This window comes from Pseudophryne corroboree, chromosome 1, assembly GCF_028390025.1.
Source record: "Pseudophryne corroboree isolate aPseCor3 chromosome 1, aPseCor3.hap2, whole genome shotgun sequence".
Taxonomy (NCBI): domain Eukaryota; kingdom Metazoa; phylum Chordata; class Amphibia; order Anura; family Myobatrachidae; genus Pseudophryne; species Pseudophryne corroboree.
Genome location: NC_086444.1, coordinates 845,034,103 through 845,051,459, shown reverse-complemented (window position 1 = coordinate 845,051,459; position 17,357 = coordinate 845,034,103). Strand labels below are relative to the sequence as shown.

Here is a 17,357-nt window from a genome sequence, read left to right as displayed (position 1 = left end):
GACACACAGCAGACACACAGGGAATGCTCTATACGAAGACAGGACCCACTAGCCCTTTGGGGAGACAGAGGGAGAGTCTGCCAGCACACACCAAAAAGCGCTATATATGACAGGGATAGCCTTATGATTAAGTGCTCCCTTATAGCTGCTTTTATATTAATATATTGCCATTTATTTTGCCCCCCCTCTCTGTTATACCCTGTTTCTGTAGTGCAGTGCAGGGGAGAGACCTGGGAGCCTTCCTGACCAGCGGAGCTGTGACAGAAAATGGCGCCGTGTGCTGAGGAGATAGGCCCCGCCCCTTTTTCGGCGGGCTCGTCTCCCGCTATTTAGTACATTTAGGCAGGGGTAAATATCTCCATATAGCCTCTGGGGCTATATGTGAGGTATTTTTAGCCTTTTTAAAGGTTTTCATTTGCCTCCCAGGGCGCCCCCCCCCCAGCGCCCTGCACCCTCAGTGACTGCCGTGTGAAGTGTGCTGAGAGGAAAATGGCGCACAGCTGCAGTGCTGTGCGCTACCTTAAGAAGACTGCAGGAGTCTTCAGCCGCCGATTCTGGACCTCTTCTTGCTTCAGCATCTGTGAGGGGGCCGGCGGCGTGGCTCCGGTGACCATCCAGGCTGTACCTGTGATCGTCCCTCTGGAGCTTCATGTCCAGTAGCCAAGAAGCCAATCCATCCTGCACGCAGGTGAGTTCACTTCTTCTCCCCTCTGTCCCTCGTTGCAGTGATCCTGTTGCCAGCAGGAATCACTGTAAAATAAAAAACCTAAGCTAAACTCTCTAAGCAGCTCTTTATGAGAGCCACCTAGAATTGCACCCTTCTCGGCCGGGCACAAAAATCTAACTGGAGTCTGGAGGAGGGTCATAGGGGGAGGGGCCAGTACACACCACCTGACCTGTAAAAGCTTTACTTTTGTGCCCTGTCTCCTGCGGAGCCGCTATTCCCCCATGGTCCTTTCAGGAACCCCAGCATCCACTTAGGACGATAGAGAAATGGTAGTTTGCATCATGATATTTTTCTGACTTTGACACCTCCCACACAATGGACAGTCCAAGCAAGACCCTCTGGCCAGCTGCTGGTGTCCTCAACCCCCCAAACTGACCAGTAGCTGTGCTTGGACTGCTGAGCTTACACATGCTAGTACTGAGGTATATACTGCAGCATCATTATAGCTTGCCCATTACATATACACAGCTCTGGTCCTGGTGTCTGTCATTTTGACAGGCTTTTAACTAGTTGCTAATAAAACTATACTGAATTGGGTTATATAGCTATTGTTTACATAAGGGGTTGATAAAGAAATGACAATTATGGGCACATTTTGAACATATTAGCAATTTAAGTGTTTAATAGTTTGGGGAAGTGCTACTTGTGCACAAAGCAGAATCTGAAGAAAGGGATGCATGAGAAATACGACTGACCTTTCTTGTGGTTGAATTAATACAAACCACTATAGCCATGTTCCAAGATCTAATGGAACCCTTCCCAAAAGAGAGAAGTTTGTTAAATAACAAATTGGGAACCAATACCACGCCATTGTATAAATGAAGGCATGGCACACCCGTAAGTAAACACCAATGTGTTTATTAGGCATATAGCAAGCACCATCCTGCAAGATTTACCAAGCCGGAGATTAGCCCCCATAGGCTACACATCGCAGACTTAGCTGGTGGTGGGTTCCCATGGAACCCTCCCTGGCAATGGCCATCGTACATGTGCAGTCAGCAAGACCATGCATGTGGCAGCACTAAGAGCACATCGCAAGTAAAGGCTCCATCTTGCAAGGCGATCTTGGACGCTAACATTGCACACAATTTTTGATAAATGCCCCCTTTATCATTTTAAAAGGTCAGGCTGGTCTCGATAACATAAAAGTTTGCAATTTACATGTCTGCATGCAAGTGTGCACATTGTGCAGCAGCAGCATGATGTCTATGTTCTACCCAGCCAGCAGCCGAGTGCAAGACTTAGCACAGTGGCTGTGCCGGTCTGGGCGGGCAGGAACACTACTATACCACTGGTAAATAACATGATGTTAGTGCGCGGGAAAGCCGGTACTAGACTAGTGTCCTGACCGTTACCCTCACGGCAGGAAGGAGCCTTACACGCCAGCTGCGGCGCACCGAATTCATGCACGGGATTCGGGCTCCGGTACACGCCGCCTCGGGCTCCGGTACACGAACAGATACAATTACAAAATAAGTTCCACTGTGCAGCCTCAACCTGCACGGCGCTTCCCGGCCTCCCCCCGGGAGTCAGTCGGAGGAAGAGGCCTAGCACATACGCAGCAGCTCGCACTAGTTCCGTCTCCCTGGCTGGCAGGAGCAGGGGGCGGTGGAGGAGAGGGCAGCAACACCGGAGTCCAGCTTGTACCAGTGCCCACCCGATCCACAATGGAGGCTGAAGACGAGTTGGTAAGACGCGAGTGGGGTGTCTTGGGGAGGGGGCTTCTTACTGGTAAGAGACGTGTGTGAGTAGTCACATCTGCTGGCCAGGTTTACAAAACATGAAGCTCACCTATAGCGGGACTACAAGTTCCAGCATGCACTTGCGGTCATGCGATGCTGGAACTTTTTAGTCTGAGTACGGCTGGAGAGCCGCCACTTCTATGCACGCAGCCCTCGTAACGTGGGTCTGGCCGCTCTGCTGATCGCGGGCTATGAAGCCGGTGCATACTGCGCAGCACTGTTATGGAAGGGCAGATTGCGCAGCAGGGACAGCATGACAGTAATGCAGGGTGACGCATGAGCTTCCAGCTTGACATAAAGTGTGTAGTAAACGAGAAGAGGTATTGAGCACTGTATGTAGCACATTAGTAGCCCACGAACCTGCCTTTTGTGAAGCGGTGGAAGCTGTTGCGTATGTAACTTTTATACTACTGTAATGTCACGCAGCATTGTATTCTGCTTTAAGGAGCACTTCATCTAAAATGTCTAATTTAGTTTTTGGTGGTGCTCACCAAGTTAAAAGTAAACTGCAATATTAGATCTAGTGTTAGAAATGTGATCAAGTGGCTACATGTAAAGTCTTCATGGGCCCAGCAATGCCCTTGTCCACAGGTTCTCAAACTCGGTCCTCAGGACCCCACACGGTGCATGTTTTGCAGGTCTCCTCACAGAATCGCAAGTGAAATAATTTGCTCCACCTGTGAACCTTTTAAAATGTGTCAGTGAATAATGAATACACCTGTGCACTTGCTGGGTTACCTGCAAAACATGCACTGTGTGGGGTCCTGAGGACCGAGTTTGAGAACCACTGCCCTTGTCTCTGCTTTAATTTCCCGGCATCAGAATGACCCATATTGTGTCTGCTAGCATCACTAGTGTTTCCTAACATCCCACAGAGATGTTCACACTACTGTAACAGGCCAGTCAGTATGTGTGCATCCTGGCATTGCAGCGATGTCAGAAGGCACATCGCACAATTGAATTCCCCCCTGTAGTGCTTAATGCAGAGGTGTGATGTTGATGTGTTTCTCAAGCATATTTCTCTATCGTCCTAGTGGATGCTGGGGTTCCTGAAAGGACCATGGGGAATAGCGGCTCCGCAGGAAACAGGGCACAAAAGTAAAGCTTTCCGATCAGGTGGTGTGCACTGGCTCCTCCCCCTATGACCCTCCTCCAAGCCAGTTAGATTTTTGTGCCCGGCCGAGAAGGGTGCAATCTAGGTGGCTCTCCTAAAGAGCTGCTTAGAAAAGTTTAGCTTAGGTTTTTTATTTTACAGTGAGTCCTGCTGGCAACAGGATCACTGCAACGAGGGACTTAGGGGAGAAGAAGTGAACTCACCTGCGTGCAGGATGGATTGGCTTCTTGGCTACTGGACATCAGCTCCAGAGGGACGATCACAGGTACAGCCTGGATGGTCACCGGAGCCTTGCCGCCGGCCCCCTTGCAGATGCTGAAGCAAGAAGAGGTCCAGAATCGGCGGCAGAAGACTCCTCAGTCTTCTAAAGGTAGCGCACAGCACTGCAGCTGTGCGCCATTTTCCTCTCAGCACACTTCACACGGCAGTCACTGAGGGTGCAGGGCGCTGGGAGGGGGGCGCCCTGGGAGGCAAATGAATACCTATTTTGGCTAAAAATACCTCACATATAGCCTTCGGAGGCTATATGGAGATATTTAACCCCTGCCAGAATCCGTTAAGAGCGGGAGACGAGGCCGCCGAAAAAGGGGCGGGGCCTATCTCCTCAGCACACAGCGCCATTTTCCCTCACAGAAAGGCTGGAGGGAAGGCTCCCAGGCTCTCCCCTGCACTGCACTACAGAAACAGGGTTAAAACAGAGAGGGGGGGCACTAATTTGGCGTTAGAAATATATAGATGCTATAAGGGAAAACACTTATATAAGGTTGTCCCTATATAATTATAGCGTTTTTGGTGTGTGCTGGTAAACTCTCCCTCTGTCTCTCCAAAGGGCTAGTGGGTCCTGTCCTCTATCAGAGCATTCCCTGTGTGTGTGCTGTGTGTCGGTACGTGTGTGTCGACATGTATGAGGACGATGTTGGTGAGGAGGCGGAGCAATTGCCTGTAATGGTGATGTCACTCTCTAGGGAGTCGACACCGGAATGGATGGCTTATTTAGGGAATTACGTGATAATGTCAACACGCTGGAAGGTCGGTTGACGACATGAGACGGCCGACAAACAATTAGTACCGGTCCAGACGTCTCAAAAACACCGTCAGGGGTTTTAAAACGCCCGTTTACTTTAGTCGGTCGACACAGACACAGACAGGGACACTGAATCCAGTGTCGACGGTGAATAAACAAACGTATTCCTTATTAGGGCCACACGTTAAAGGCAATGAAGGAGGTGTTTCATATTTCTGATACTACAAGTACCACAAAAGAGGGTATTACGTGGGATGTGAAAAAACTACCGTAGTTTTTCCTGAATCAGATAAATTAAATAAAGTGTGTGATGATGCGTGGGTTCCCCCCGATAGAAAATTATGGGCGGTATACCCTTTCCCGCCAGAAGTTAGGGCGCGTTGGGAAACACCCCTTAGGGTGGATAAGGCGCTCACACGCTTATCAAAACAAGTGGCGGTACCGTCTATAGATAGGGCCGTCCTCAAGAACCAGCTGACAGGAGGCTGGAAAATATCATAAAAAGTATATACACACATACTGGTGTTATACTGCGACCAGCGATCGCCTCAGCCTGGATGTGCAGAGCTGGGGTGGCTTGGTCGGATTCCCTGACTAAAAATATTGATACCCTTGACAGGGACAGTATTTTATTGACTATAGAGCATTTAAAGGATGCATTTTTATATATGCGAGATGCACAGAGGGATATTTGCACTCTGGCATCAAGAGTAAATGCGATGTCCATATCTGCCAGAAGATGTTATGGACACGACAGTGGTCAGGTGATGCAGATTCCAAACGGCACAAAGGTGTATTGCCGTATAAAGGAAGAGGAGTTATTTGGGGTCGGTCCATCGGACCTGGTGGCCACGGCAACTGCTGGAAAATCCGCCGTTTTTACCCTAAGTCACATCTCTGCAGAAAAAGACACCGTCTTTTCAGCCTCAGTCCTTTCGTCCCTATAAGATCATATCTGCCCAGGGATAGAGGAAAGGGAAGAAGACTGCAGCAGGCAGCCCATTCCCAGGAACAGAAGCGTTCCACCGCTTCTGACAAGTTCTCAGCATGGCGCTGAGACCGTACAGGACCCCTGGATCCTACAAGTAGTATCCCAGGGGTACAGATTGGAATGTCGAGACGTTTCCCCTTCGCAGGCTCCTGAAGTCTGCTTTACCAAGGTCTCCCTCCGACAAGGAGGCAGTATGGGAAAAAATTCACAAGCTGTATTCCCAGCAGGTGATAAGTAAATTACCCCTCCTACTACAAGAAAAGGGGTATTATTCCACACTATATTGTGGTACTGAAGCCAGAAGGCTAGGTGAGACTTATTCTAAAAATTTTTTTGAACACTTACAAAGGTTCAAATCAAGATGGAGTCACTCAGAGCAGTGATAACGAACCAGGAAGAAGGGGACTATATAGTGTCCCGGGACATCAGGGATGCTTACCTCTATGTCCCAAATTTGCCCTTCTCACTAAGGGTACCTCAGGTTTGTGGTGCAGAACTGTCACTATCAGTTTCAGACGCTGCCGTTTGGATTGTCCATGGCACCCCGGGTCTTTACCAAGGTAATGGCCGAAATGATGATTCTTCTTCGAAGAAAAGGCGTCTTAATTATCCCTTACTTGGACGATCTCCTGATAAGGGCATAGTCCAGGGAACAGTTGGAGGTCGGAGTAGCACTATCTCGGATACTGCTACAACAGCACGGGTGGATTCTAAATATTCCAAAATCGCAGCTGATCCCGACGACACGTCTGCTGTGCCTAGGGATGATTCTGGACACAGTCCAGAAAAAGGTGTTTCTCCCGGAAGAGAAAGCCAGGGAGTTATCCGAGCTAGTCAGGAACCTCCTAAAAACAGTGCATCATTGCACAAGGGTCCTGGTAAAAATGGTGGCTTCCTACGAAGCAATTCCATTCGGCAGATTTCACGCAAGAACTTTTCAGTGGGATCTGCTGGACAAATGGTCCGGATCGCATCTTCAGATGCATCAGCGGATAACCCTATATCCAAGGACAAGGGTGTCTCTCCTGTGGTGGTTATAGAGTGCTCATCTTCTAGAGGGCCGCAGATTCGGAATTCAGGATTGGATGCTGGTGACCACGGAGCCCAGCCCGAGAGGCTGGGGAGCAGTCACACAAGGAAAAAATTTCCAGGGAGTGTGATCAAGTCTGGAGACTTTTCTCCACATAAATATACTGGAGCTAAGGGTAAATTTATAATGCTCTAAGCTTAGCAAGACCTCTGCTTCAAGGTCAGCCGGTATTGATCCAGTGGGAAAAACATCACGGCAGTCGCCCACGTAAACAGACAGGGCGACACAAGAAGCAGGAGGGCAATGGCAAAAACTGCAAGGACTTTTCGCTGGGCGGAAAATCATGTGATAGCACTGTCAGCAGTGTTTCATCCCGGGAATGGAAACTGGGAAGCAGACTTCCTCAGCAGGCACGACCTCCACCCGGGAGAGTGGAAACTTCATCGGGAAGTTTTTTCCACATGATTGTAAACCGTTGGGAAATACCAAAGGTGGATATGATGGCGTCCCGTCTGAACAAAAAAACGGGACAGGTATTGCGCCAGGTCAAGAGACCCTCAGGCAATAGCTGTGGACGTTCTGGTAACACCGTGGGTGTACCAGTCGGTGTATGTGTTCCCTCCTCTGCTTCTCATACCTAAGGTGCTGAGAATTATAAGACGTAGAGGAGTAAGAACTATACTCATGGCTCCGGATTGGCCAAGAAGGACTTGGTACCCGGAACTTCAAGAGATGCTTACAGAGGTCTTATGGCCTCTGCCGCTAAGAAGGGACTTGCTTCAGCAAGTACCATGTCTGTTCCAAGACTTACCGCGGCTGCGTTTGTCGGCATGGCGGTGGAAAGCCGGATCCTAAGGGAAAAAGGCATTCCGGAAGAGGTCATTCCTACCCTGGTCAAAGCCAGGAAGGAGGTGACCGCACAACATTATCACCACATGTGGCGAAAATATGTTGCGTGGTGTGAGGCCAGGAAGGCCCCACAAAGAAATTTCAACTCGGTCGTTTCCTGCATTTCCTGCAAACAGGAGTGTCTATGGGCCTCAAATTGGGGTCCATTAAGGTTCAAATTTCGGCCCTGTCGATTTTCTTCCAGAAAGTATTGGCTTCAGTTCCTGAAGTCCAGAAGTTTGTCAAGGGAGTATTGCATATACAACCCCCTTTTGTGCCTCCAATGGCACTGTGGGATCTCAACGTAGTTCTGGGATTCCTCAAATCACATTGGTTTAAAACCAGTCATATCTGTGGATTTGAAGCATCTCACATGAAAAGTGACCATGCTCTTGGCCCTGGCCTGGACCAGGCGAGTGTCAAATTGGTGGTTTTTTCTCAAAAAAGCCCATATCTGTTTGTCCATTCGGACAGGGCAGAGCTGCGGACTCGTCCCCAGTTCTCTCCCTAAGGTGGTGTCAGTGTTTCACCTGAACCAGCTTATTGTGGTGCCTTGCACCTACTAGGGACTTGGAGGACTCCAAGTTGCTAGATGTTGTCAGGGCCCTGAAAATATGTTCCAGGACGGCTGGAGTCAGGAAAACTGACTTGCTGTTATCCTGTATGCACCCAACAAACTGGGTGCTCTTGCTTCTAAGCAGACTATTGCTAGTTGGATGTGTAATACAATTCAGCTTGCACATTCTGTGGCAGGCCTGCCACAGCCAAAATATGTAAATGCCCATTCCACAAGGAAGGTGGGCTCATCTTGGGCGGCTGCCCGAGGGGTCTCGGCTTTACAACTTTGCCGAGCAGCTACTTGGTCAGGGGCAAACACGTTTGCTAAATTCTACAAATTTGATACCCTGGCTAAGGAGGACCTGGAGTTCTCTCATTCGGTGCTGCAGAGTCATCCGCACTCTCCCGCCCGTTTGGGAGCTTTGGTATAATCCCCATGGTCCTTTCAGGAACCCCAGCATCCACTAGGACGATAGAGAAAATAAGAATTTACTTACCGATAATTCTATTTCTCGGAGTCCGTAGTGGATGCTGGGCGCCCATCCCAAGTGCGGATTATCTGCAATACTTGTACATAGTTACAAAAATCGGGTTATTATTGTTGTGAGCCATCTTTTCAGAGGCTCCGCTGTTATCATACTGTTAACTGGGTTTAGATCACAAGTTGTACGGTGTGATTGGTGTGGCTGGTATGAGTCTTACCCGGGATTCAAAATTCCTCCCTTATTGTGTACGCTCGTCCGGGCACAGTACCTAACTGGCTTGGAGGAGGGTCATAGGGGGAGGAGCCAGTGCACACCACCTGATCGGAAAGCTTTACTTTTGTGCCCTGTCTCCTGCGGAGCCGCTATTCCCCATGGTCCTTTCAGGAACCCCAGCATCCACTACGGACTCCGAGAAATAGAATTATCGGTAAGTAAATTCTTATTTTTCCAAACATATTAATGTTAAAGTCATGATGAAGAGTGCATTGACATCGTACAGTTGTGTGTGTGTGTGTTTTATTTTATTTTTTAAATTGATCTTAACACAAATCAGACAAAGAAAAACAACAATCACACCCCCAAATAAAATACTAAAAGAAAAAATAATGTTTTACTTACCGGTAAATCTATTTCTCGTAGTTCGTAGAGGATGCTGGGGACTCCGTAAGGACCATGGGGAATAGACGTGCTCCGCAGGAGATAGGGCACTTTAAGAAAGCTTTGGATTCTGGGTGTGCACTGGCTCCTCCCTCTATGTCCCTCCTCCAGACCTCAGTTAGAGAAACTGTGCCCAGAGGAGATGAACAGTACGAGGAAAATAAGATTTTACTCACCGGTAAATCTATTTCTCGTAGTCCGTAGTGGATGCTGGGGACTCCGTAAGGACCATGGGGAATAGACGGGCTCCGCAGGAGACTGGGCACTCTAAGAAAGATTTAGTACTACTGGTGTGCACTGGCTCCTCCCTCTATGCCCCTCCTCCAGACCTCAGTTAAGGAAACTGTGCCCGGAAGAGCTGACATTACAAGGAAAGGATTTAGGAACCCAGGGTAAGACTCATACCAGCCACACCAATCACACCGTATAACTTGTGATAAACTTACCCAGTTAACAGTATGAACAAACAACAGAGCATCAACCAATGGATGCCAACATAACATAACCCTTTATTAAGCAATAACTATATACACGTATTGCAGAAAGTCCGCACTTGGGACGGGCGCCCAGCATCCACTACGTACTACGAGAAATAGATTTACCGGTGAGTAAAATCTTATTTTCTCTGGCTGGGTCCACAGGATTAACCACAGGATAACATTGGGATATTGTCGAGCGACAGCGAAAATGGCACCAACACGGTCACGAGCTTTCTGGCCTCCCAGGATGCATTGGGGCCTCCACTATATAGTCCCGCCCACTGACTCAGTCAGATCAGTTTTTTGCTTGGTGCGGCAGGAAGCCGCATGGTCACAGGGCTGCTGTGAAAGCAGCCTCAAGTTTTCATTACTTTATTTTTATAGACTTACTGTTTTTGTTTGAGCGACTTCTCTTAACAGCGTCTTAAACGTGTATTAGAAAGAGTCGCTCCAGCAACTCCCCACCGGGTCGCAACAACGCTTACCTTCGCGGTACAGTGCTGTCTCGACGGGCGTCTGTGTCGGATGTTCTAGCAGGTCCAGCAGACGTTACCAGGCTGTGGCCGGAGCATGGGGAGACAGTGAGTATATGGACTTCCTCTTACTAGAGGGGTCAGGACACAGCTACGCTGATTTGGTGGAGACTACAAACAGTGTGTTGATGCGCCGAACATCTCAAGTGTGACAGCGCTACGCTCCGGGGATCATAGGCGCCAGGACTAGGTGAGGCCGCGATCCTGGGAGTTTAAGTCAACAGGGGGTTTCAGACGCTCTCCTGGCCGTCCCTCCTCCGAGTTCATGGCCAGTTCCCGCGGGTCTCTCGTTTCATGAACTGAATGACCTCACTTCCGGCTCAGACGCTACCACGAGGGTACTCGGTCGCAGCTTAGATGCTGCGGTTGTGTACACTGGATATAAACCCGCCCAGACCGAGTCGCAGGCCTTTAGTGTCTGCATGCACGTGGAGTCGCTCAGCGTCCGTGTCCGTTGGTGAGCGTCCGTGTCCGTTATCAGTTACCAAGAGCGGCAGTGTACACCAGTAGCGTCTGAATCCACTCAGCGTCTTTCGAGCGTCTTTGCTTGGATATGGAAGTGTGGTGAGTCTCCCTGTATCCCGCTCCCTGGAGGCAGGGTATACAGTACTAAAAATTCCTTCTACTTCTTAGTGTGCACTGTTAATTTTTAGTACCTATTGCATATGAGACCTGTATATTACTGTGTTTTCTGCATGTTATGTTGAAAAAGAACCAGTTAAACAGAAGTACAAATTTCCTACTTATGTATAAGTTATTATGGAGGTTGTATTCTCATATGACAATGTCTAATGCTTTAACATGTGACTGACTGCTAGTATGTGTGCTGACTTTTCTGTGTAATGTCAGTCCTGTTCTGACCCTCAAATCAGGTGCACTGTGGTCAGATTGATTTCACCTCTATATACTGATTATAGGGTGTGGTTCAGTCACAAAATTGTGTAGTCAATATCAGAAAAAATGTCTGTGAGCGGCAAAAGTGATGAGGAGAATTTGTCAAGCACTCCTACAGCCCTAACATGCTTATCTTGTAAGTCAGGGGTAATTGGTATGATTCAATTGGTCACTTATGAGGGTTTGTGTGCAAACTGTTTCGCTTTTCAGCGAAGTAAAAAACAGGAGTTAGTTCAACCTCCAGTAGAGCCACCATGGAATATGTTCGCAAAGACTCTGTCTTCAATAGCGGACAGGTTAGCTCCAGTAGCACCACCTCAGGGGTTAGGTTACACTATGAACCCATACATGCAGCTCCCTTCCTATGGTTTGGTTCCAGTAGCCTCTACAAGCAACCAAGGGGTAGGTAAGACTAAGACAGATACGTCTGTATGGCAGACTACACAAGAGGATACATCGGATGATGATGCGGAAACAATAGATTCAACTCCGTATGATGATCAGTCGCAGAGCTTTAGTTCAGATGATGTAGCTCAGGCATGTCCAAACTGCGGCCCTCCAGCTGTTGTGAAACTACATATCCCAGCATGCCCTGACACCATTTTGCTGTCAGAGAATGCTAAAGCTGTGTCAAGGCATGCTGGGATGTGTAGTTTCTCAACAGCTGGAGGGCCGCAGTTTGGACATGCCTGATGTAGCTGAACTCATTAATGCAGTAAAGGCTGTGCTTTCTCTGGAACCAGCCAAGACAGCGTTAAAAGCAAAAGCACCTGTATTCAAACGAACAAAGTCAGTGAAAGCTGAATTTCCAGCGTCAGAGGAGTTGACGGAAATGATGGGGGCAGCGCCCGGTAAAAAGTATAAGATTCCTAGGAGATGGGATTCTTATTATCCATTTCCTGCTGGAGATTGTTCGAAGAGAGAAGTTCCTCCAAAAGTAGATGCACATGTTCTGCGACTCGTGCACAAATCTGCTTTGCCACTGTCATCTACCTCTTTGAATGATGTCACAGACAGGAGGGTAGAGAGCCTATTGAAAAATATTTTTTCTCTTGTGGGTGCAGTGGTAAGACCTGCTATGGCTTCGGCCTGGGTAGCAAAGGCAATGGGCGAATGGATAGAGGAACTAGAGAATGACATCCCCTCTCCTACTAGGGAGCAAGAGGATCGTCTTTGCCGTTTAAGACAATCTGCCCAGTATTTAGAAGAAGCAGCCATTGATGTAGGCACTGTTGCTTCTAAAGCTTCAGCCCTGGCAGTAGTCGCTCGCAGAGCAGTCTGGCTACGGACCTGGAAGGCAGATGCGGAGTCCAAGAAGGAATTGGAAGCATTGCCTTTCATGGGTAATATATTATTTGGAAAACCTTTATCGGATATCCTAGAGTCAGAGGCTGAATCGAAGAAGGTCAGATTTCCGGCTACCTACAACCCTAAGTCCAAGGGTTTAAAATTTCGCTCATTTCGCTGGCAAAGCAAAGCGAAAGGTAAAGAGGAGCCTAAACAACCCCAGTTTAAATCCAGGGGTAAGAAGCAGTGGGCTAGCAAAAAGCCAGCTTCCAAACCTGAACAAAAGCCCTCAGCCTGAAGAGACGGGCCTCCGCCTGGAGGATTCCAGGGTTGGGGGCCGACTCCTGCAATTTGCACACACATGGCAACAGTCAACAACAGATGCCTGGGTGCAGAAGGTAGTATCTCAGGGGTATGGGTTCCCATTCAGGAGGCAGCCTCCTCAAAGATTTTTTTGCACCAGCCCGTCTCGTATAGAGTCGAAGGCCAATGCCCTGCAAGAAGCAGTCCAAAAATTACTGCAGTCAGGTGTGATTGTCCCAGTACCTCCATCACAAAAGGGACAGGGGTATTACTCCAATCTATTTCTAATCCAGAAACCAAATGGGTCATATCGACCAATTCTAAATCTGAAGATGTTGAACAATTACATATGGATCCCGAAGCTCCACATGGAGACGTTACGCTCCATAATGTTGGCTATGGAACCGGGAGACTATATGGTATCTCTGGATGTGCGGGATGCTTACCTACATGTGCCTATAGCACTATCACATCAGTGTTACCTCAGGTTTGCCATCCTCAAGGAACACTTCCAGTTCCAAGCTCTGCCCTTCGGGCTAGCTACAGCACTCAGGGTGTTTACCAAGATCATGGTGGTTATGGCAGCTTGTCTGCGCAAGCAAGGGATAAGGATATTCCCATACCTAGACGACCTATTAATCTTAGCACAGTCGCAAGATTTACTGTTGAGCCATCTCCAACAGACGATAGTTTGTTTACAGAGACACGGGTGGCTCATAAATTGGGAGAAGTCGTCCCTGAATCCATCACAGCGGATGGTTCATTTGGGAGCCATATTGGATTCAGACCTACAGAGAGTTCTCTTACCAGAGAAGAAAATAGTCAAGGTGCAGGTCATGGCTCAGGAAGCGTTGCAAGCCCAGACAATGTCAGTCCATGCAGCAATGCGACTGTTGGGTCTGATGGTATCAACGTTCGACATGGTGGAATATGCGCAATTCCACTCCAGACCATTGCAGCATCTCATTTTGACAAAATGGAACGGAAATCATCAAACAATAAAGAAGCAGATGATAAAGATTCCAGTAAATGTAAAAAGGTCTCTAGCATGGTGGCTACAGACAGACCATTTAAACAAGGGGAGACCCTTTTGGATAAAAGAGTGGCAAGTCCTGACGACAGATGCCAGCCTGCAAGGTTGGGGGGCGGTACTCGGAAGCCTATGGTTCCAGGGAAAATGGACCGCAAGGGAAAGTCGCCTGCCGATAAATCTGTTAGAAATAAGAGCCATTTACTTGGCCCTAGTTCAGGCAAAGGACAATCTACAAGGAAGACCAGTCCAGATCCACTCAGACAATGCGACGGCAGTAGCATACCTAAATCATCAAGGAGGGACTCACAGCAAGAGTCTGATGGAGGAAGTAACTCCCATTCTAAAGTGGGCAGAACTCCATCTCCCAGCATTGTCAGCAGTATTTGTCCCGGGTGTACTAAATTGGGAAGCGGATTTTCTCAGTCGGCACACCATTCAGGAAACCGAATGGGCACTACACCCAGAAGTGTTTCAAACACTGGTGAACAGATGGGGTCTACCAGAGATAGACCTTATGGCGTCTCGTCTAAACAACAAAGTTCCGAGGTACGGATCAAGAACAAGGGACCCAGGAGCAGTCCTGGTAGACGCACTGTCAGTAGAATGGAGGTTTCAGCTGGCATATCTGTTCCCTCCAATATCTCTGTTACCCAGAGTAGTGAGAAAGATAAAACAGGCAAAAGGAGCAATCATTCTAATAGCTCCAGCTTGGCCAAGAAGGCATTGGTACACAGATCTGTGGAGAATGTCCGTGGAAGCACCGATACTGCTCCCTCAACGTTCAGATCTGTTAATGCAGGGTCCTTGTTGTCACAGTCATCTGGATCGCCTGTCTTTGACGGCGTGGCTGTTGAAACCTCTATCTTAGAGGCTAAAGGATTTTCAAAGCAAGTAATCCAAACCATGCTTAGAGCAAGAAAGCCTTCTTCGGCCCGTGTATATCATAGAATATGGCAAGCCTATATTCATTGGTGTTCTGGAAAAAATTACAATCCAAGAGCCTTTAAAGTAGCTAGAATTTTGGATTTTCTGCAGGCAGGATTGGATAAGGGGTTGAAGGTTGCTTCCTTGAGGGTGCAAGTCTCAGCGTTGACTGTATGGTTTCAGCAGAAGATTGCTGACCTACAGGATGTACGTACTTTTTTCCAAGGAGTAGTACATATTCAACCTCCATTTGTTCCTCCTGCAGCTCCCTGGGATTTGAATTTAGTTCTTAAATTTCTCCAGGGTCCTTTGTTTGAACCACTTGAGAGAGCAGATCTTAAGTGGTTAACGGTTAAAGTTCTTTTTTTACTGGCAATGGCGTCAGCCAGAAGAGTGTCAGATTTAGGAGCATTATCATGTAAGTCTCCTTTCCTAAGTTTTTTTCCAGACAGAGCAGTTCTCAGAACGAGATCTAGTTATCTTCCAAAGGTGGTGTCAAAGTTTCACCTGAATGAAGAGATTGTAGTCCCAGCTTTTCAGGTATCGGGACTATCTGCGGGAGAAGCGTCACTGGACGTGGTCCGGTCTTTAAAAATCTACATAGATCGTACTAGTGCCATCAGGAAAACAGATTCCCTCTTCATCCTCTACGGATTCCATAGGAGAGGTTGGCCTGCTAGTAAACAGACGCTGGCGAGATGGCTCCGAATGGTAATATCTGAAGCTTATTCTCATGCAGATCTCCCTATTCCGGCTAATGTCTCTGCACACTCTACACGTAAGGTAGGTCCTTCTTGGGCAGCACAACAGGGTGCATCAGCAGAACAGATATGTAAGGCAGCCACATGGTCTTCCATAAACACATTCATCAGACATTATGCCTTGGATACTTTTGCCTCTCATGACGCAGACTTCGGGCGAAAGGTCCTCCTGTGCAATCAGGAGCGTCCCCACCACTAAAATGGCTTTGGGAATCCCAATGTTATCCTGTGGTTAATCCTGTGGACCCAGCCAGAGAAATGAACGTTATGGTAAGAACTTACCGTTGATAACGTGATTTCTCTTATGTCCTCAGGTATCCACAGGGATCCCACCCGGATGCATCTGATTTGAGGATCTTTCTAGACAAACACTAAAAACCTCTTCCTTCTTGTATGGAAGGGTGTGCATGTGTGTTCTTATTGCCTGTACAGGTCTCTACCTAATGTTCCTGCCTATAATCGCTGTGGAAAGAACTGATCTGACTGAGTCAGTGGGCGGGACTATATAGTGGAGGCCCCAATGCATCCTGGGAGGCCAGAAAGCTCGTGACCGTGTTGGTGCCATTTTCGCTGTCGCTCGACAATATCCCAATGTTATCCTGTGGATACCTGTGGACATAAGAGAAATCACGTTATCAACGGTAAGTTCTTACCATAACGTTCATTTCTCTAACGTCCTAGTGGATGCTGGGGACTCCGTAAGGACCATGGGGATTATACCAAAGCTCCCAAACGGGCTGGAGAGTGCGGATGACTCTGCAGCACCGAATGGGCAAACACAAGGTCCTCCTCAGCCAGGGTATCAAACTTGTAGAATTTTGCAAAGGTGTTTGAACCCGACCAAGTAGCAGCTCGGCAAAGCTGTAATGCCGAGACCCCTCGGGCAGCCGCCCAAGAAGAGCCCACCTTCCTTGTGGAATGGGCTTTCACTGATTTTGGATGCGGCAATCCAGCCGCAGAATGAGCCTGCTGAATCGTGTTACAGATCCAGCGAGCAATAGTTTGCTTTGAAGCAGGAGCACCCAGCTTGTTGGATGCATACAGGATAAACAGCGAGTCAGTCTTCCTGACTCCAGCCGTTCTGGTTACCTAAATCTTCAAAGCCCGGACTACGTCAAACAGCTTGGAATCCTCCAAGTCACAAGTAGCCGCAGGCACCACAATAGGTTGGTTCAAATGAAAAGATGACACCACCTTTGGCAGAAATTGCGGACGAGTCCGCAATTCTGCCCTGTCCATATGGAAAACCAGATAGGGGCTTTTACATGACAAAGCCGCCAATTCTGACACACGCCTAGCCGAAGCTAAGGGCAACAGCATGACCACTTTCCACGTGCGATACTTTAGCTCCACGGTCTTAAGTGGCTCAAACCAGTGGGATTTCAGGAAACCCAACACCACGTTGAGATCCCAAGGTGGCACAAAAGGGGGCTGAATATGCAGCACTCCCTTAACAAACGCCTGAACCTCAGGCAGTGAAGCCAGTTCTTTTTGAAAGGAAATGGATAGGGCAGAAATCTGGACCTTTATGGACCCTAGTTTTAGGCCCATAGTCACTCCTGACTGTAGGAAGTGCAGGAATCGACCCAGCTGGAATTCCTCTGTAGGGGCCTTCCTGGCCTCACACCAAGCAACATATTTTCGCCATATACGGTGATAATGCTTTGCTGTCACGACCTTCCTAGCCTTTATCAGCGTAGGGATAACTTCATCCGGAATGCCTTTTTCCGCTAGGATCCGGCGTTCAAACGCCATGCCGTCAAACGCAGCCGCCGTAAGTCTTGGAACAGACAGGGCCCTTGTTGCAACAGGTCCTGTCTGAGAGGCAGAGGCCATGGGTCCTCTGTGAGCATTTCTTGCAGTTCCGGGTACCAAGTCCTTCTTGGCCAATCCGGAACAATGAGTATTGTTCTCACTCCTCTTTTTC

The 17,357-nt window shown here is 48.3% G+C and overlaps 1 protein-coding gene across 11 annotated transcripts in view; it reads left to right on the top strand.

Moving 5' to 3' along the window:
* The first annotated feature begins 1,911 nt into the window (after window positions 1-1,911).
* The window catches only part of CENPC (centromere protein C), a 755,709-nt gene continuing 740,263 nt past the window's right edge, over window positions 1,912-17,357 (top strand). For 8 of the 11 annotated variants that reach the window (XM_063919916.1, XM_063919914.1, XM_063919915.1 and 5 more), the window contains exon 1: window positions 1,912-2,021. In XM_063919916.1, the coding sequence (XP_063775986.1) occupies window positions 1,927-2,021 (95 nt within the window). In that variant the 5' untranslated portion in view covers window positions 1,912-1,926. The other 3 variants (XM_063919917.1, XM_063919920.1, XM_063919919.1) reach the window with 3 other exon arrangements.